General features: G+C 47.4%; 1 protein-coding gene across 1 annotated transcript in view; it reads right to left on the bottom strand.

Moving 5' to 3' along the window:
- Positions 1 to 18,595, bottom strand: part of Vwf (von Willebrand factor) — a 142,830-nt gene that overhangs the window by 16,784 nt on the left and 107,451 nt on the right. The window contains exons 35-44 of the mRNA XM_059258637.1: positions 16,954 to 17,174; positions 15,600 to 15,792; positions 15,057 to 15,398; positions 12,728 to 12,927; positions 8,533 to 8,635; positions 8,000 to 8,074; positions 6,614 to 6,718; positions 5,053 to 5,258; positions 4,247 to 4,396; positions 414 to 527 (exon numbers count right to left, since the gene is read on the bottom strand). Coding sequence (XP_059114620.1) covers positions 414 to 527; positions 4,247 to 4,396; positions 5,053 to 5,258; positions 6,614 to 6,718; positions 8,000 to 8,074; positions 8,533 to 8,635; positions 12,728 to 12,927; positions 15,057 to 15,398; positions 15,600 to 15,792; positions 16,954 to 17,174 — 1,709 coding nt within the window. The remainder of the gene's footprint in view (positions 1 to 413; positions 528 to 4,246; positions 4,397 to 5,052; positions 5,259 to 6,613; positions 6,719 to 7,999; positions 8,075 to 8,532; positions 8,636 to 12,727; positions 12,928 to 15,056; positions 15,399 to 15,599; positions 15,793 to 16,953; positions 17,175 to 18,595) is intronic.

Genomic DNA, 18,595 nt, shown 5'->3' with positions numbered 1-18,595 from the left:
GCAAAAGCCCAAGGCCTGGGCATCCCAGTACAGAACAGTGCTTGTAACCTGTGTAGCCTGATGGGCTACCAACTCTACAAGATGATGAGGCCATCTCCTTCAACCAACCACTGAGGGACTGCATGATCTCAGAGTCACCATGAACAGGAGACCATAAGTCCCTGGGAGTTTATAGATCTCTCAGGGAGGCCGCTAGGCTTCTCCTCAAATCCACAAAATGGGAAGTCTGAGACAACCTTAACTGGTTCCTAAGGGGTAAAGGGATCCCAGCTGGGATTCCAACAGTACCAACAGCCAGATAAGCTCCCTGTAGGGAAAGCAAAGACCAGGTCAGCATTGATGGATGGCAAAATGGACTCTCAGGTTGAAAGTCAACACCTTCCTCTTCCCCCTCCCCCGGGGCCCAGACTTACACTCTTCCAGGAAGAGTGGGAATCTCCCCGCAGTGAGCCACCAGCCATGACCTTGCAAGCAGAGGGCAGGCACCTTCCACAGCACTCGCCTTCATGGAGTATGTAAGAGAAGCCCTGAAAAACAAAAACACAGAGTGTAGGTCAAACCAGCAGCTGCAAAACAGGCGTTCTGACCTGAGCTTCATGTTTACTGAGCCCTGGAGCTAACCGAGACACATGGGCTGGATATCGTCTTCATTTCTGCTGTCCACCTGCCTCAGGATCACACCACGAAGTGATGAAGAAACACCAGGCCTGAGTCACTAAGCTAGGTCTTTGTGGGCTAAAGAGATCAACGCACCCTCCCAGAACATTCCATGTTGAGACCAATATCTAATCCTCATGAATATTAAAGACAGTTCAGCATTCAGTTAGAAATACCTGATGAATCTGACCTCTGCCAGGGCCAAACCTAGGGCAGTTTGTTGACTACAAAGCATTCTCAGGATGCCTGGGATCCAGTCTTTGCTTTGCAGTGTTGACCCTCACAAATAAGTATCATGAGTCTAGCACTTCTCACCATGTGTAATGCTTTGGCTCTTAAATGTCCCCTAGATTACCATATGTTGTTCCCTGCCTGTGGTACTGCTGTGAGTTCGCAGAAAATTCTGGAGACAGAGCCTAACAGAAGCAAATTGGATAATTGAGGGTGTGCCCTGGAAAGACAGTTTTGGACCCCTGCCTGCCTCTGCACCCTCCCTCTATCTGTCCCCTTTTCTGACCACCATAGGACAAGTGTCTTTGCTCCATAATATATTCCCCACTGTGATAGTCAGCCTGAAATTGAAGCCATGTGCCAAAATTAATCTTTCCTCTAAGTTGATATTCTCAAGTACTTTGTCACAGAGATGGAAAGCTAACACACTAGTTTGCAGAGGTAAGCATCCTTGACATTTAGCTAGTAGTTTAAATATTATAGCATTTATTACAAAAAAAAATGAAGTAAGCAAATGACAGAGACTGACATTCCCCAGAGAAGATCACAGGGGAGGCCAGCATGCTGGGAGTCTGTCAGTCCATCTCGCCTCTGGAAGCTTCTCTAACATGGCCAAGTATGAAGAACTTAGATTAAGAGGCTAGAGGAACAGCTCAGTGGTTAAGGACTTAGGTTTGGTTCTCAGCACATACATGGTAGCTCACAACCACGTGTAACTTTGGTTAGAGGGGATCCAATGCCCTCTTCTGCCTTTTGTGGTCACAGGCATGCATGTGGTGCACACACATATACCATACACATAAAATAAAAACTAAAAAAACTTAAAAAAAAACTCAGAATAAAACCCTCCTGTGAACAGTGTTTGTAGAAAATGATAATGACAGTGTGGCTGAGCCAGGAGCTAAGGGCGAAGAACCCAGGACAAACAAAGCTTTACCTTGAGGCTATGTCCTTAAGAAGGAAGGAATAGCTGGCTGATCCAGATAGCATGGATGCCAAGTATGCGTGGTTCCCCAGGCACACTCAGGAGCAGGGTCAGCTCTGAAGAGGTACCAACACTGTCTTCCCTGGGGGTATGCAACCACCCCAGAGACTTAGCTCAAGTTCATACCATCTCCCTGGGACTTATTGACATCCCTACCCGCGTCACAGCAGTGCGCAGCAAGCTGTCCCCAGCCTTTTATCAACTGAGACTCATTTATTGTGCATAGATGAGGTGCAGGGTGCCATGGAAGAGCTGACAAATTAGGATAATATACTCCACACACCCTCCACTGTAAAGCAGGACATGCCAACTGCCATGAAAGAAGCAGAGACCCCAGGGAAAGCTGAGGATTAGCCAACGCCTTCAGGCATCTGGTAGACCTCTCTGAAGCCTCTCTCAAAGTGCCGAGTCATCTGGATGGCTGCACTCCTTCAGTCCTTTGACGCACCTCACACTGTCAATATTACAAATGATTCCTAGCTACCTTGATCCCAGAGACCCACCAGCTTCTCATGCCCAGATGACCCAGCCATGCCATAGAACTCTTCTTTTTAAAATCACCCTCCCAACAATCTCAGGAAAGCAAAACAAAACAAACATTTTCTTCCTCTCCTTTCCCATTATCCCACCAAACTCTCCAACTTACATGTGTATCGAGATGTTTTGTCAAAATATTCGTCTCAGACCCTTCAATGTACTCCCCTTTCCATCCTGTTTTCACTGACTTCCAAAGTATAATATCCACCCAACCTGCAGACATTCGCCACTGGAAAGTAAAATCCTAATGTCCTTAGCAGGACAATCCTCGAACCACGTTTACCATGGCTGACATGCAAATGGAAGACATAGAGTTCTGATCCCATGTCCCCATGCTGAGGCTATCTGAGGGCCATATGCTGAAGACCCTGTCCTTCTTCCCAGAATCGTACTGGCCCGTGCACCACTGGGGGTATTAGTTACTTCTGTGTAGTTGTGACCAAAGTTTCTCATGGCAGAACAGGAAGCAGGGAGCAAACAGGGATGGGAACCAGGGTCAAACCTCAAAGACACACCCCCGATTCTTCCAGGTAGGCCCTACCTCCTGAAATTTCTGCTACCACCCAAGTGGTCCTACCACCTGGAAACCAAGCATTCAACACAGGAGTCTATATTTCATATTCAAACCATAACATTTGGGGTTTCAGTTGCACTGCCTAACAGAATGGGCTGTGGGCCCTAAGTCACCCAAACTTTGCTGGTTTGGGTGAGTTGAGGAGCTGTGGCCAACTCCACTTTCTATGCTGACCCTTCATTTCCTATTGACAAGTGTAAAGAGCAGCCTTTCCTCTTCTTCCTCCTGAGAAATATCACGAGAGTGAGTAAAACATTATCTGTACCATATCGACATATCAACCAACAACAGGCCACATGGATGACACAACATTATAATGGAAACAGGCATTCGGGTACATGCCTGTAATCTCAGGACTCATAAGGCTGAGACAGGAGGATCACAAGCTTGAGGCCAGACTGAGCTATACAGTGACACAGGTCTCGGAAAACAAACAAACAAATGCATTGTAGTGGAGCTAAAAGATTCCTGTCCGCTAGCATCCTAACATAACAGCATAGTGCGTTAGTCTCATGCTTGTGATAATGATGTAAACGGACCTACGGCCCAGCCAGTCACATAAAAGGGTGGCATATACACTGCATACTGAAAAAAAAAACTGTCACAAGGACACAAGGAGAAGCAGGAGGGCTTTTTGGAGGATGCAAGCAAGGAGAGGAGGGGAGCTACTTGCTCTTCAGCCTCTCTGAAGAGCAGAATTCCACCTTCACCTTTGAATCTTGAGTTCTTTGGAGGGACAGAGGTTTAGTAAGTTCCCTGTGGCCTTGCAAGAGTTGGGGCCTGAGGGAACCAAACTCCCTCCAGCTATGGCCCTTGCAGCCTAACCGCTGCTGGTAGCGGCAGAGATGCAGTTGCTGATTTGGACAGCCATGGCTTAAAAGGCAGCAACCATTTTTAAAAGGGCAACATTGGCCCCACTCCCAAGATGAGCTGGACGACATAAACTCAATGGGAAAAGAAGAAGAGAAGAAGAAATCTCAAAGTTGGGTGGGTCATGATGGGAGAGCAGAAATGTTGGTAACAAGAAACATGGCCTAGTTTCCTAGAGGAAACCCCTTGAAAGGTCTATGCTATATTCTAACTATCTATCATCTATCTATCTACATCCCTCCCTACCTCCCTGTCTCTTTCAGTATAGATAGATAGGTGGATAGATACATAAATAATCTTCCTTCCTTCCCTCCCTCCCCCACCCCCACATCCCTTCCTCTCTTCCCTACCCGATGGCTCCATGCAGCACCCAACCCTTGCGCCTCACTTACTGGCTGACAGCTGTCTTCACAGGGCTTCTGAGAGCACTGGGTGACACGCAGGCCCATGACAGTATCCTCCATGTCGGTGCAGGTGCATGTGTCACAGCCCTCCTCCCAGAACTGGCCCACAGGGTAGATGGTGCCTCGGTGGACACAAACCTGGTGGCACAGATTTCTGAGAATGAATTCATTTGGGACCATTTAATCGTTAGTGACATCCATAGTAGAAGGGCTTAGGCAGTGAGAAACCATATCCCACACACACACACCAAGTCAGTCATGGTGGATCTCTCCTCTTTTAGACTGCTCTTTGTATCTTACTGTTTTAGATTTACAGACTAAGGCTAACATGCTAACAAGATCAGGAGTCGGGGCTGCACTCTACATGGTCCCCATAGCACCAAATGTAACACCAGCCTGTTAAAACATTGAGTAGTCTGAGTGTGTGTGTTTGTGTGTACGGGAAGGTGGATGGATGCATGTATGGATGGATGCATGGGTGGATGCATGGATGGATGCATGAAAGAACTGAAAGTTAAGAGTAAACTATTAACTAATCTCTAAATAATCCTTGCAACCACAGTATCTCTTTGGCTAGCCTTGTTAAAGTCATCCACTGACTGCAACCTCAGCATCTAGCCATGATGTAGTAGATTCATTGTCAACACCTCCTGAGTTAATGAAATTTCCATATGACCGAGACAGAATACTGACTGTTCACCCTTGGCTCATGGAGGAGGAGGGCTGGAAGTTCAAATCTTCTTTGAGGAACAATGAGTGGGCCATCATCGCAGCCAGAGCTGGGCAGTGCCTACCTTGTCGGGGAGACAGGTGGTTGTGCTGCAGCCACAGTCGTTGGTGGTGGCCGAGGCCAGGTACCCAAGTGGGCAGCTCACTGTGGAGTTGACACAGCTACAGGCACATTCATACTCATCGCAGCACTGGGTCTTTCTAAGGGTGGGTGTCCGATGGGGGGGACAGGAGGGCGGGGACACTCTTCTGCACTCTTCTTTCCTGCAGGCTGGGGTGAACACAGGTGACAACCTCAGTCCTACCACACTGAGCACCATCCTCTGCTAGAGCTCCTATGTACTGAACTGTGGCAGGGTTTTCGGAGACCTTAGAACCAGGCTATTGAGTCAGACATGCACATACACACCCAACAATGGCCAGTCTTCTGAATGCAGCGTTAACGAGAAATGCAAGGCTGGGGATCCTTATGGAGAATGAGGAGGCCACCCAATCCCTGCACTATCACCCCTAAGAACATGTTGATAGGGCAAGATCCTCCCAACTACTGACTGAGAGATAGCAGACACAGAATCCCTAAATCCCAGTGGGACCTAGGCAAATCATGGCTGTAGACACTTACATATGCTGGCAGCTAACAGGCTCCTATCCCACCTCAGTGCCTCAAACATCACCCTCCAGGCTTACCATCTCCAACAATGCACAAATGAAAGGTTGCCAGCAACACTGTCACAACCACAATGCTGTTTTATAAATGTTCAAGCCTGTTCTTGCACCCTGCACCTAATTCCAACTTCCTTATTATGTGCCCCTCCACCCTCAAAGCCTGCATCAAAGAACTCAAGTGAGATTCCAAAGTAGGCATCCAAGAACACCCCTAGACTTGAAAGGGGCCCTTGGTAACTAAATACAGGATTCCATGTCTCTCGTGACTAATTTTAGCCCACCTCTGAGCCAAAAAAAATATGTTTTATGGTTAAATACATAAACCTACAGAGAAAAACGGCCTGTTAAGTTTGAAAATAAGGTTCAGTGTTGAAGATAAGCAAGGCAACATGCCTTCCATTCAGTGGCAGAGAGGACAAGGGAAGCAAGTAACTATTGGGTTTGAAGTCTAACTGGCTGAGCCCTATCATCTGCTTTGTGTTTATTTGTTTGTCTGGAATTTATTTAAGTGTATTGATGTTTTGTCTACATGTATATCTGTGCAACACATGCATGCCTGGTGCCTTCGGAAGCTAGGAAAGAGTATCAGATCCCCTGGACTGCAGTTAACAATTGTGAGCCATGTGGATACTGGAAATCAAACCCAGGTCCTCTGGAAGAGAGGTCAGTGCTCTTAACCACTGAGCTACCTCTCCAGCCCCCCATCTGTGTCTTAATGTGCCCCCAAAATGGCATGGCTGCAGCTGTGTCCACACTGGGACATCTGCAGCTGATACAGCCAGGGCTGTCAGAAGACTCAAATAAGTATGACCGTAACCCTTTTTCCCAAATGTACCCCAAACCTAGGTTCAACTAGCTAAAAGAGAAAACTAAACAATCTTGGTCCCCTAAACAGAAGATGACTTTCCAAGGCCCAGAGAGAATGACCCCACAGCCACTCCTCTCCCACGGCAGTCTTACCACAGGTGAAGATGGGCCTGCATTCTCCAGGGTTGGTCAGGGTTGGCTGGAGCCCTCCTTCACATGGAGGCACTGGAGGCAAGTTGCAGTTGACCAGGTCACACACTGAGGTTCAAGAAAGGGAGGGTGCATACAGATTTGGGTGAGGTTACTCTCTTATTGCTTGTCAGTGACATCTGTATACCCTCCCCTGTGGATTTCTACAGCTTTGGGGGATGGTGATGGCCAATAGAGGCAGGTGGAGATGGAGATTTAAAAAGAGAAGGGGGTGACACACTGGATGGATGGATGGATGGATGGATGGATGGATGGATGGATGTGGGGAGGGGTAGGTAGATGGGAGACAGAAAGTAGGCAGCCAGGTGAGTAGATGCTTAGATACACAGAAAGATTATAGATGGAAGACAGATGATAGATAGATAGATAGATAGATAGATAGATAGATAGATAGATAGATAGATAGATAGACAGGCAGACAGGCAGACAGGCAGATAGATAGATAATGACAGATGTCATGTTACCTTCACATGGACAATTATTATCATTTGCAAAGACTTGCAGCCTTTCAGTTAAGACTGAATCCTCCAGACCTCAGTTTCCCTTCTGTATAGTGGAAACTCTAGCCTACCAGGTTAGCTCAAGGATTTCATGAACTAATGAAAGTACAGTCAGTCCCTAGGATATTACAGAAACTTAAATTTGTCTATAAGCTGGGTGACTGGACCTAAATGAACCTCTAGTTTTCTCTACCACTAACATTCGGAGATCTATTTGATAATATTGTTCTCAAACCAGATTGAACCCCTATAAGATTTGTGTTGCTAGCTGATAAATGTCATCAGAATAAATCAACTTCCCAGAATCTTGGCTTCTTTTCTAGGTCCTTATGCCTTCCCTTGGTCTATGTCCTCTCCCTTGGAGAATGAATTAATAAACACATCTGATGGGACAGACATGAGTGCCATTAGCACCCTGTCATACAGCCACTCTCCCATCTCTGAACCCCCCGAAGGACACTGTCATCCACCACCGCCCCGCCTCGTTCCCCCATCCTACACACAGCCATTTGCTGAAGGCCTGCGTGTGGCCTTCCCCAGAGCAAGTGTCCTCAAACTCTTAGTGGAAACGTCTCCTGGTAGTTTGGCATTTTCCTCAGCAAATCTCTGTGGCTCCAGCAATAGTCCCCCATGCTATCCTTGCTCTTACGGCTCACATTTAAAGCTACTTTGTAAGAAGCTTTTTCTTTCAGTCCAGCCAGCCCTTTCCCACCTCCTCTCATACACCTTGTGAGTAAGAACAGGGCATTTGGGGGGGGGTCTATGGTCTGACCCTCTTGGGGCTGGGCTGGGGTCTGCACCTGGAGGAACTGGCTGGGTGGACACATACCACACTCATACTCTGGGCAGCACTGGTTTGCACTCTCCTTGAGGCGAGCCACTTCACACGGGCCACATGTGGGAGCTGGAGGAGAAGGATAGCCACAAAATTCAGGAAAAAATCAACTACGGTCTAGACTACAGAAGGTTTTCAAAGCTCTCACTCACAGAAAGCCAGCACAGACCCCAGCACGGGACTCTCCCAGGATATGGACCATGGGACCAGGATAGGATGCTGGACAGAATGAGTCTTCACAATGGGTCTTGCAGCATGCTCAGGGTTTGCCTCCAGGGGACTCTGAGTCTGATGAAAGCATTGGGTGGGAGGATGGGGGCAGGGGAGGGGGACCAGCGCATCTACTCCAGATGTCAAAAGGGACCCCTGATCTCAGCAAGTGGAAATGTGGTCTCATCGAGAAAAAAACACCTCCATGTGGCCTTTATTTGGAGTGGTCCATCATGTGTATGACAGGGTGGCTGGAGGCCCATGGAGCCCTTCTTCCTGCAGGGGCATCAGGCATCAGACTCATCAGACTCACTTACCTCTGGCTGTGGGGCATGGCTGTGCAGTGCAGTTGGCTGTCCTCCCACTGAGACACACACAGATCTGACAGGGCTGATGTTCTGGGACCCAGGTCTCTAGGAACTGAGGCAGAAACGAGGCTAAGCAGGGATACAGGACACTGCAGTCTGAGCCCCGGCGTCACGGGAGTCAGTACTTCAGTCTATGGTTTGGCTGGCCCTCTTGAGGGCCAGGATGTCCTGGATGAGGCAGGTGAGCCAAAGGCCTTGTGGCAGCCTTGCCTGTCTACTTGAGTTCGCGCTGCTTGTAACGGGACCCTGTCTCAGAAAGAACCATGTTGAACAGACAAGCCGCTGACTGTAAACAGGACGGAGGGGAGGGAGACTGGAAGAAAACTACAGAAGAGCAGAACAGGGCTGGGGTGTGTGCACCTGTAATCCCAGCACTGGGGAGACGGACAGTGGGATCTGGTGTTTGAGACCAGCCTGGGCTAAATATAAGAGCCCGTATCAAGGAATAAATGAGGGCTGGGGGAAGGGAGGAGGAGGAAGAGAAAGAGGGGGAGGAGACGGAGGAAGAGAAATGCAAACAAACAAACAAAAAACCCAAGGCTGTTGCAGAGGCTATTCCAGGCCAAGGCTTGGAGTCCCTGGGAAGGTGCACAGGGCCCTGGCTCCCTTCTGGGGCAGGAAGCGGAGAATGACCACTGGGAAGGAGGGTGTTTCGGTTTTCTCTTGTTCTTTCTCTCTCTAAATGTGGACCTCGGATATCTAAAGACCTTTCCAGTATCAGAAAGTGGGGCTGACAAATTAGGGCAGTTAACCTCCCTCCCACTGAGGCACATATAGACTTGACAGGGCTGGTGGTCTGGAACCCATCATCGGGAAGATACCCCAAAATGGGTGTTCAACTTATTCCTCTGGGACTTCCCACCTTCCAGGGAAGCTTTAGCCAAACACACCCAAGGCAGGACACAGAATCAACTGCCCCTGAAAAAGTAAGTTCAGCCCTTGGAAACGCCACAAGCCTGACTGCAGCAACTATGCCAGCAGGGGGCGCTACTACACAGGCCCAAGCTGTCTGCAGGCTGAGTGGTCATCCAGATTCCAGATCAAGACAGAGAACAGGTGTAAGAATAGCTGAATTTCAGGATCAAATAAAGGGGCCAAAAGAACAGCCTGCAGAGAGTATGGGGTAGGAAAACTGAAGTGCTCAAGGCCAGTCAAAAGACTGGCATGTCATCAGTCACCTCCCACCGGTAGCTGGAAGATTCAGTGGGAGGTGCCAAAGGATGTAGCCCCTAGGCTGAGCTGGAGCTTCAGAGCCTCAGGAGAAAGGAAGTGCTGGGTCACAGGCTCCTGGGTGAAGGATGCATGTCCCCCTGAGCAGTGGCTTTTGTGAGAGGCCAGCAGCCTGTGCGGGACTCCAGACCCCATCTGATCCTACTACAAACGTTCACATCTCCACGGTGCATTTTGTAAAACAAACAAGAGCTATGGAAACTGGTAAATATTTTTCCTTTTCCCGGGGTATAGCAGATTTAAGCCCTGGTTATTTCCCTGAAGGAAGGTTTTCTGGGCTCTCTGTTTCAGTCTAAAAATTCATTTAGTGGAAATGTTCTTCATATTAGATTTTCATTCTTTCTCTGCTTTAAAGCGGATGCTGGGAACACAGGTGGCTGGATAAGCGCTTGTTTTCTCCCATTTAAACTCTATTTTCTGAATAACTAAAACCGGCTGTGTTCTCGTCAGGGCTTTTGATTAATTCTGTACTTGATTTTTTTTTTCAAATATAAAACTGCTCTTATGTCCAAAACCATGCGCTATTTGGACAGATCCCTTAATGCAATTCCTATGCCTATTCCAATTTGTTGTGCTGAAAGTGAGGAAAATAGAGAGAAGGAGAAAGGGTCAGCGAGAAGTGGGGGAAGAGAGGGTTGAGCACACCAAGACATTACAATAAAAGTCACACGTTTCCTGCCTTTGGGACCTGCGGACATCTGACACTCATGGAGCAGGAACACTCAGCTAGAGAGCTTGCTTCTCACCACGGGAGGCCAAGGAAGAGGGCAAGACCATTTCTGCCTTCCGAGAGGAAGCACTTTGTGCTTCCCACAGTTTGGAATGGCCACTGGTGTTAACGCCATATGCAAATGCTTTGCATCCTTGCAGCCCTGCAGGAGCCCAGGAGCCCTGAGGATCAGGGAGAGAAATGCGAGGTTTTGCCAACTCACTTGGGGAATCTTATGTCCAAGGACTTAATTAGTTTGGCAATTTGAAATATGGTGGAAGGGTATGCCTGGGTTTCTTCCCTACTCACCTATGCACAGTGAGAAAAAAAGGGGTTCACTGGGATGAAGTTCAAGACAGTCCTAGTGCTGTCAGACGCACATGTTCCCATCAGTGCCTAGTCAGTGCAGAACTTAGCTAGCAGCTCCTCCTGAGGTCCATGCAGGGCTGGGACAGCACAGGATGACCAGGTGCTGTCAACAGCAACCCCATCATATGAACCTTAGATTTCTCATCCATTAAATATGACATGTGATAATGACCCCACAGGGATTTGGAGAAAATCAAAACTGATCTACTTCCTGGCTTATAATATCATGGACAAAACAATGGAGCTACTGTGACTATTTTCTTCATTATCTTTGGTTGGCTAGCTTTACAACAAGCTCCACTAGCTGTGACTAAATACAGGGGTAAGCCACCCCACTTGGGGCATTAAGGGGAAGTGGTTCTCCTTGCTGAGTGTGGTGGTTTGAAAGAAAATGGCTCCCAAAGGGAGTGGCACCATTAGGAGGTGTGGCTTTGTTGGAGTAGGTGTTGCCTTGTTGGAGAAAGTGTGTGTCACTGTGGAGGTGTGCTTTGAGGTCTCATATATGCTCAAGCCACACCCAGCATCTCAGACCACTTCCTGTTGCCTGCAACACAGTATGTAGGACAGACACTTGGCTGCTTCTCTAGCATCACGTCTGCCTGTATGCCACCATGTCGCATCATGACGATTACAGACTAAAACTCTAAAAATGTAATCCACCCCAATTAAATGTTTTCCTTTGTAAGAGTTGCTGTCATGGTGTCTCTTCACAGCAATAGAAACCCTAACGAAGACAGTGAGCGTGGATATATTAGATCTTGAGAGCACATTCCCCTTTACTTAGAGGCAAATAGGCTCCTACATCTACCATGCTTGGTGATGTCACTGACCATGATGAAGGACAGGGCCACTATGCACCTGATCTTATAAATATAGATGCTATCAACTTGGAAGACAGAAGACTACCATCATGGTCTACCATCTTCCATCAAGACCAACAGAAGAGTTTGATAAATACCCTTTGGGAGTGTGCTCATGAGTCCCTAGAAATTAAAAGAATTGGCAACTCAGTGATTTCCAAGCAAATCATCCCAGAAACAATGCAGTAAATGTGCTTCTGGATAACAGAAACGGTAGGTCTTTGGAGTTACACTGAGTTTCAAATTCTGAGTGCAAAATCAAACCCATCTCTACAAGCTGGGTCCACAGGAAAGTTGACTGAGCTGGGTTCCTTGAGGACTTTCTGTATTTAAAAGCAATGTGGGTTAAACTAGCATCTTCTGGTAGATCCTGGGCTCAAAGGATGCTTTACACTTACACACACACACACACACACACACACACACACACACAGAGGCATGCATACACATACTCACATGCTTCGTAATCAAATATGTTAAAGAACAAAAACCTTCTGAAACATTTGTAATGTACATTAGTCCATTAAAAGCAATCTCACAGTAAAGAAAGGTCATGAACTGTTTATCTGTGCCCTTTAAACTCACTTGGCCATGGGTGGTTACAAATGCTCTGGAGGAAAATAAACATATCTTTAAAGAACATGGAGTATATCTGAAAATTTAAATTTAAAGAACGAAGTATATACTATGTCTGAAAATTGCCAGACGTCATCCCATGTTATTTTCTCCTTCCCTCCTGAGTTCCTATATCACTCTACATGCATGGATAAAAAATAATATTAATGATATGCTAACACTTTGGTGTTTGATCCCACAGCTAATCCATGAGAGACCCACGAGCTAAACTCAGATCTGCCAGAATCCAAAGCTGTTGTACATGCTACCTTCCTATCCCTCCATGATTCCATAAGAGTCAACCCTGCTATGGGAATTAGAAGGGGTCAACCCACTGAGATGGAGATGCCAGGCCTCCTACCTGGTGTCGGACTCCATCCTCCCCGACACACTGAGTGCACGCCTCCTCGGGGACACAGCTGCCTTCCAGCATGACTTGGTGTTGGGGACAGAAGCAGCCTTCTGAGGGGTGGTCGCCACAGAAGCTAGTATTTCCATCACAGTGCCGAGGGCAGCCACGCTCACAGTGGTTATATACCAGGGACGGTGGGCACGACATAGCTGCAGACAGAGAATGAGGTCATTCTCAATGGCCTACACCAGCCAGAAGCAAAAGAAGCCTAGCTGATTCAAGATGGCCAAGCATCTGACTAACTTGCTAGAGTAGACATGACCGGTCTCTCCCAGTGTCCATTCTCTTCATCTTCTGCTATACTAGAATTCTTGCTTCAGCATACAACCACTCAGAATGCAAGATCGCCTTTGTGATTAAGTGCAATCACATGACTAAGTTCTGACCAGTTAACTAGAAGAGGAAGGAAGTGTCCTATTGGTGGGCTCCAGGAATCTATTTTATTTTAGAAAGACAACTGTGCCTCCTCCCTGTAGTACCGGCTGGACCCTGCACTTCATACCTAGAGCTGCATCTTAAACCTTGGGGAAGATGACCATGGCCAGCATCAATGATGCCACCTCCCTCTGATCATCTAAATGACAGGAATTCCTTACTTCTCTGCTGCTTGCAGCCAAATATAATCCCAACCAATCATGTGAAAGCTCTTGCATTCTTTCTTTGGAATACAGACATATCTGAGACTTTAAAAATCCTCTTAAATAAAGAATCCATAGTGATGAGGACAGGCCTGGGAGAGAAGCTACCAGGAACTCCCTTCTCACATTATAACCTGACTGGGCAAACTCCCTTGCATCGCCATATTCATACATGTAGCACTGGGGTTTTCTCTGTATGTACAATAAACAGTGAGGACATACACAAAGCAAGTAAATACAGAAGGTGCTCTCCATAATGCAAAATGCAGCATTTGCCTGATGGTCTGCAGGCAGGTAGAGTAGAAGCAATACCATCCACATGGACAAAAACCCTGTTGTGGAATGTTAACTATATAAAGATGTGTTATATTTGTTTATGATGCAGAATATTACTTTAACTGTGTGAGAGTGTGTTACATTCATTTATGCTGCATCTGTTTGATGATGTAAAGATGTGTTACATTTGTTGTTGCTGCATTTGTTTAATTATGAAAAGATGTGTTTCTATTTCAACTTGCCTGCCTAAGGCACCTGATTGGTCTAATAAAAAGCTGAACAGCCAATAGCTAGGCAGAGTGGGACAGGCGGGGCTGGCGGGCAAAGAAAATAAAAGGAGGAGAAATCTAAGCTCAAAAAGAATGAGAGAAGAGAAGGAGAGTGAGGAGAAAGAGAAGGACAAACCTGAGGCCAGACAGGCAGACATAGAGACAGTAGGAAGATAAACAGAAAGAAAGAAGGTTAAAAAGCCCCAAGGCAAAATGTAGATAAAGAGAAAAAATTAAAATATGAGCTAAGATAAGGCTGAGCATTCATAACTAATAAGAAGTCCCCGTGTCACAATTTGGGAGCTGATTGGTGGCCCAAAAGAAAAAGCCTAGTACAAAACCCAAGAACTAAAAACTGGTTGAGGGGCAGGGGTAGGTAGTTCGGCTCTTTTTCTCTACTCTGCCAAACCTGAGATGCAGGAAGACTAAGAGAACAGCCAGTCACTAGATGAGATGCCCAAGTCCTCAGCTCCCGGTCACAGAGGCTGAGAACTCCATGACAACAGACTCAGACACCAACATGTACAAACAGTCAACGACTCTATTTGCCATAGACTAGGATGTCGGTGGTGCTGTCACTCCAGCATCCTGTAGGGACAGAATCCACACCTGATTCACACTGGTGTTCTGTGCATTTCAAATGATAAGCAAAGGGCAGGTCCAATTAGAAAGGCTGGCCTTGACAGGGTGAGGTCTACGCTAGCATTCCTATTTGGAAATCAGCAGTTCTGAGGAGTCAAAAGGCAAAAACACCACTCCCACTTCAAAACCCTGCCCAGTGGGCATTCGCTCCCCATCGGTAGAATTTCAAACTCTAGGTTACTGGGCATGCAATACTTAACTGATGTCTACCTGTGCCTAAAACACCAAATTCACAACTATTTGCATTACAGAAATACACTCTTATCTACATAAAAATTCTGCATTCACAGGGCTTCTATACCTACAGTCTTGTTTGATCCTAACTGGAATCCTAATAGGAAATACAGGTATTTGGATCTTCATTAAGCAGATGAGAATCTGAAGACCAGAGAGTGTGAACAATCCCATACTTGATTTGTTTCCAAGGTTTGGGGAGCACATATGGGGACTCACCACAGAAATCGGTTGTCCTCCAGTCGACACAGACCCCATTGGTCCGACAGAGGTGGGCATAAGAAGCAATCACCTCACACACTCGCTCCTGGTGGCAACTGTCTTGCTGGCAGATGGCATGGAATGTGGCTGGAGCAAGGACCTTGTGGCATTCGGCAAACAGTGCTGAGAGGAGGACCTGGCAGTGGGAGCTGTCAGAGACAGGACACTGCTCCTCGGGAACAGGCTGGCATGTGTGCCCTGGCTGCTGCACGGTCCATTCCTGGATAAGCCTTTTCCAATCTGTGGTGACCGTGCCATCCCGCAGCATGAAGTCATTGGCCCCATTCTCATCACAGATTCCTAGAGTAACAAAAAAAAAGAAGAAGACAACAGTGCCAAAGACTTGGCCATTCTCCACCCTCAATGATGGTTTGACCCTCGCTACTGGATGCTTGACACAGGATTGAGTAATATAAGCGCCAACCCCCACCCTCCACATATACACAGGAAGCACAGTGGGGTTTATAATGCAGAAGAAGAGCAGAGCTAAGACCTCCTTACCACAGAGACCATACATCTTCGAAGCAAAGGTCTTGGGGCTCAGCTGCAGTTGGAACTCATTGTTTTGTGGAGTGAATGTGAGGATGTGGCCAAGATGGTTGAACCTGACTTCATACATGATAGCGCCGTAGATGCTGACTTCCATGTTTCCACCCATGTAAGGGGCAGGGACCAGTCTCCCATTCACTGTCATCTGCTCAAACAAGGAAAAGTTCACCAACAGTTCTCGTGCATCAGAAGTCTCAGAGCTTCACTCTTGCTTCTTGTTGAAGCTACTGAGGGTCCCTGTACATTCCTCACACTCACCTGACTGCAGAGTTGCCCACACCTGATGTTTGTCAGCAGCCCTTTCAAAACCAAGGGGCTTTGTAGAGCTCGGCAGCACAGACCGCTATAATGCTGTGCAGGTAGCGTGCACCTGAACTAGAAATCCCAAGGCTTCAGGGAATCTGATCTGCGGACCTCAGTATAGAAGGATGAATCCTTTCCAATAGGCCAGGGAAGCCGCCATTACATCAGCTACTGGGGCAGTATCTTCAGAAGGAAGTACCTGCCAGGGTGGCTTCCCATCCTACACGTGAGCATGCATGCCTTCCTTCTGAGGCCCCACCAAATAGCACATCAAACGTATTAAAATGTACTCACATTCTGCAGCGAATGTAATTTTGCTGTAAAAATTTTGGAAGGGTTTTTTTATCACTCTGATTTTAAGATTTCTTTGGCTATGACTCCTCGTTTGATATATGACTAACTCTGATTTCTCAGCAATTAGTGCTCATACTCAGGAATTCTTACCAAGTGAGAAAAATCTAGTCTACAAGTTGTTTTCACACCATGAAATATTTATGATTTCTAAATGAACAAGTAAAGAAGTTGGCATAATATAACCTTTTGTGAGCATTTAATCAAACATTTATTTATAGCCGTTTGGCAGTCTCCTCTCTAAATTTCGAAGCCATACATTTTTGTTGAAGCCCTAAATATTTTCAAAGGCCCTGATTTAAGCACTAAATATTTCCGTTTGGAAAGCCCCCAGGCCTTGGGCACTGGGCTCATAACGCCTAGTGCGTCCATGGTCCTGGTGCCAACCCAGCTCCTTATCAATGCCAGAAACTGGGACTAAATTCATAACTTGCTATCTAAAACTGATCTGCTCTCCCAAATCTGGACCCAGAGCAACATGAAATCATGCCAAGACTGGGGAGATGGCAAGGAACCCTCTGAAGGAGGAAGTGCCCTGCTAGTCAGGGGAAAGCTGACTCCCAGGCGGCAGCAGCAGTTAAAACCAGCTCCATGCGGTTTTCCTGAAGCTCCGCTCTGCTCTGCCATGGATCCCACAGCAAACTCTCCTCACCTCCATGTCACTGTGCAGCTCCACAGAGAGGCCAGCATGCTTCACCTCAATGGACTTCATGCAGGCTTGCGTTGCCCTGGGGCTGCAGGCCCCATTGTGGAGAACCACTTCCAAGTCCTGCTCCTTGTTTTGAAAGAGGACGTAGGAGCAGTTGCCAGTCAGCTTGAAGTTCTGCCCATCAAAGGTGACGATGTGCCGAGTGGAACTGCCCGTGCACACACCTGAATGGGGAAAGCAGACGGTAGATGGACACTCTCCAGCCTCCTCATGCATGCCTGCAGCAGTGTGGCCATGCATGCCTGCAGCAGTGTGGCCATGCATTCCTGCAGCAATGTGCTGCACACAAACACAGTGAGCCAGCCGCTCTCCAGGGGAGCCTGACCCAGGGAACAAAGGGAAGTTCCAAGAGTGTAATGTCATGTTGAAAGCATGAGGCACTGAGCAAGCTATTCATGACCTCACTGGAAAGAAAATTCACCTGAAGACACGTGTCCCTTCAGCTAACGGTACCGGTGGCTATAGTGACTCATCCCACAAGAGATTATATAAGAGAAGTATTTCCTGGGCCAAAATAAACAATTGGGTCTCAGAGCTCACTCAGGGACCCACATTCACATATAATCAGCAAATTCTCAAGGTTCCTACTAAAGCAGTATGTGACTGCTAATCATTGGGCATCCACATAAGATGACTGGGGAGCTGGGGGTGGGGAGGGGATTCCCACTTTGAACAGCCAGTGCTGTTGATCTGAAAGGAAGTCTTGGACCTAAATGAAATTGGAGATGAGTTTTTCACACAAATCATGACTCATTTATAGACGTGAATGAACAAAAACCAAGAAATGAGAGGAAAACTCAATGAGACCCCACCAATGCCCCTTACTCATAACCAGGCCTGGGGTACCAGCACTTTTGTGGGCAATTATCAACACTGCCTATGACCGGCAGGGCAGCCGCACCATTTCTGGGAGCTGAGCAGCTCCCAAGGCATGTGACTGTCTACACAGCACGTGACTGTCTACACAGCACGTGACTGTCTACACAGCACGTGACTGTCTACACAGCACGTGACTGTCTACACAGCACGTGACTGTCTACACAGCACGTGACTGTCTACACAGCACGTGACTGTCTACCCAGCACGTGACCGGCAGGGCAGCCGCACCGTTTCTCGGAGCTGATGAGCCTCCATGGCTTTCATTTGAACTTCCCGAGTCCTTGAGCCGTCCTCCCTGCCACTGTCTTGCCGGGACTCATGCTGCTAGTGAGCGCTGTTGGGGTTTGGGTAAGTGTCCCCCAAAGGATTGGCTGCCGGCTGGTGACACTGCTTTAAGGGGTGTAGCTGAGTAGACGGGAGCTAGGTTATTGAGGATGTGCCTTGAAGGAACATTGCACAGCAGCCCCGTCCTCTCTCCTAGCCCTGAGGTGAGCATCCTCCTCCTGCCACATGCCCCTGCCAGAATGTGGTACCTCACCACAGTCCCAAAATAACGGAGCCAGGTGACCACAGACAAAACCCCCAGAACTGTGAGTGAAAATGAACTTTGCCTTTTTTTAATTTTGTAGTATCAGGTGTTCTGTCATAGTGGTGGGAAAACTGAATAACATAATCCTTATTAGTTCAACTGTAAATAGTGACATGT

The sequence above is a fragment of the Peromyscus eremicus genome, chromosome 3 (genome assembly GCF_949786415.1).
Source record: "Peromyscus eremicus chromosome 3, PerEre_H2_v1, whole genome shotgun sequence".
NCBI classification, from domain to species: Eukaryota; Metazoa; Chordata; class Mammalia; order Rodentia; family Cricetidae; genus Peromyscus; species Peromyscus eremicus.
Note: the sequence above shows the minus strand (reverse complement) of the source record. Positions and strands in the feature narration are given on the sequence as shown.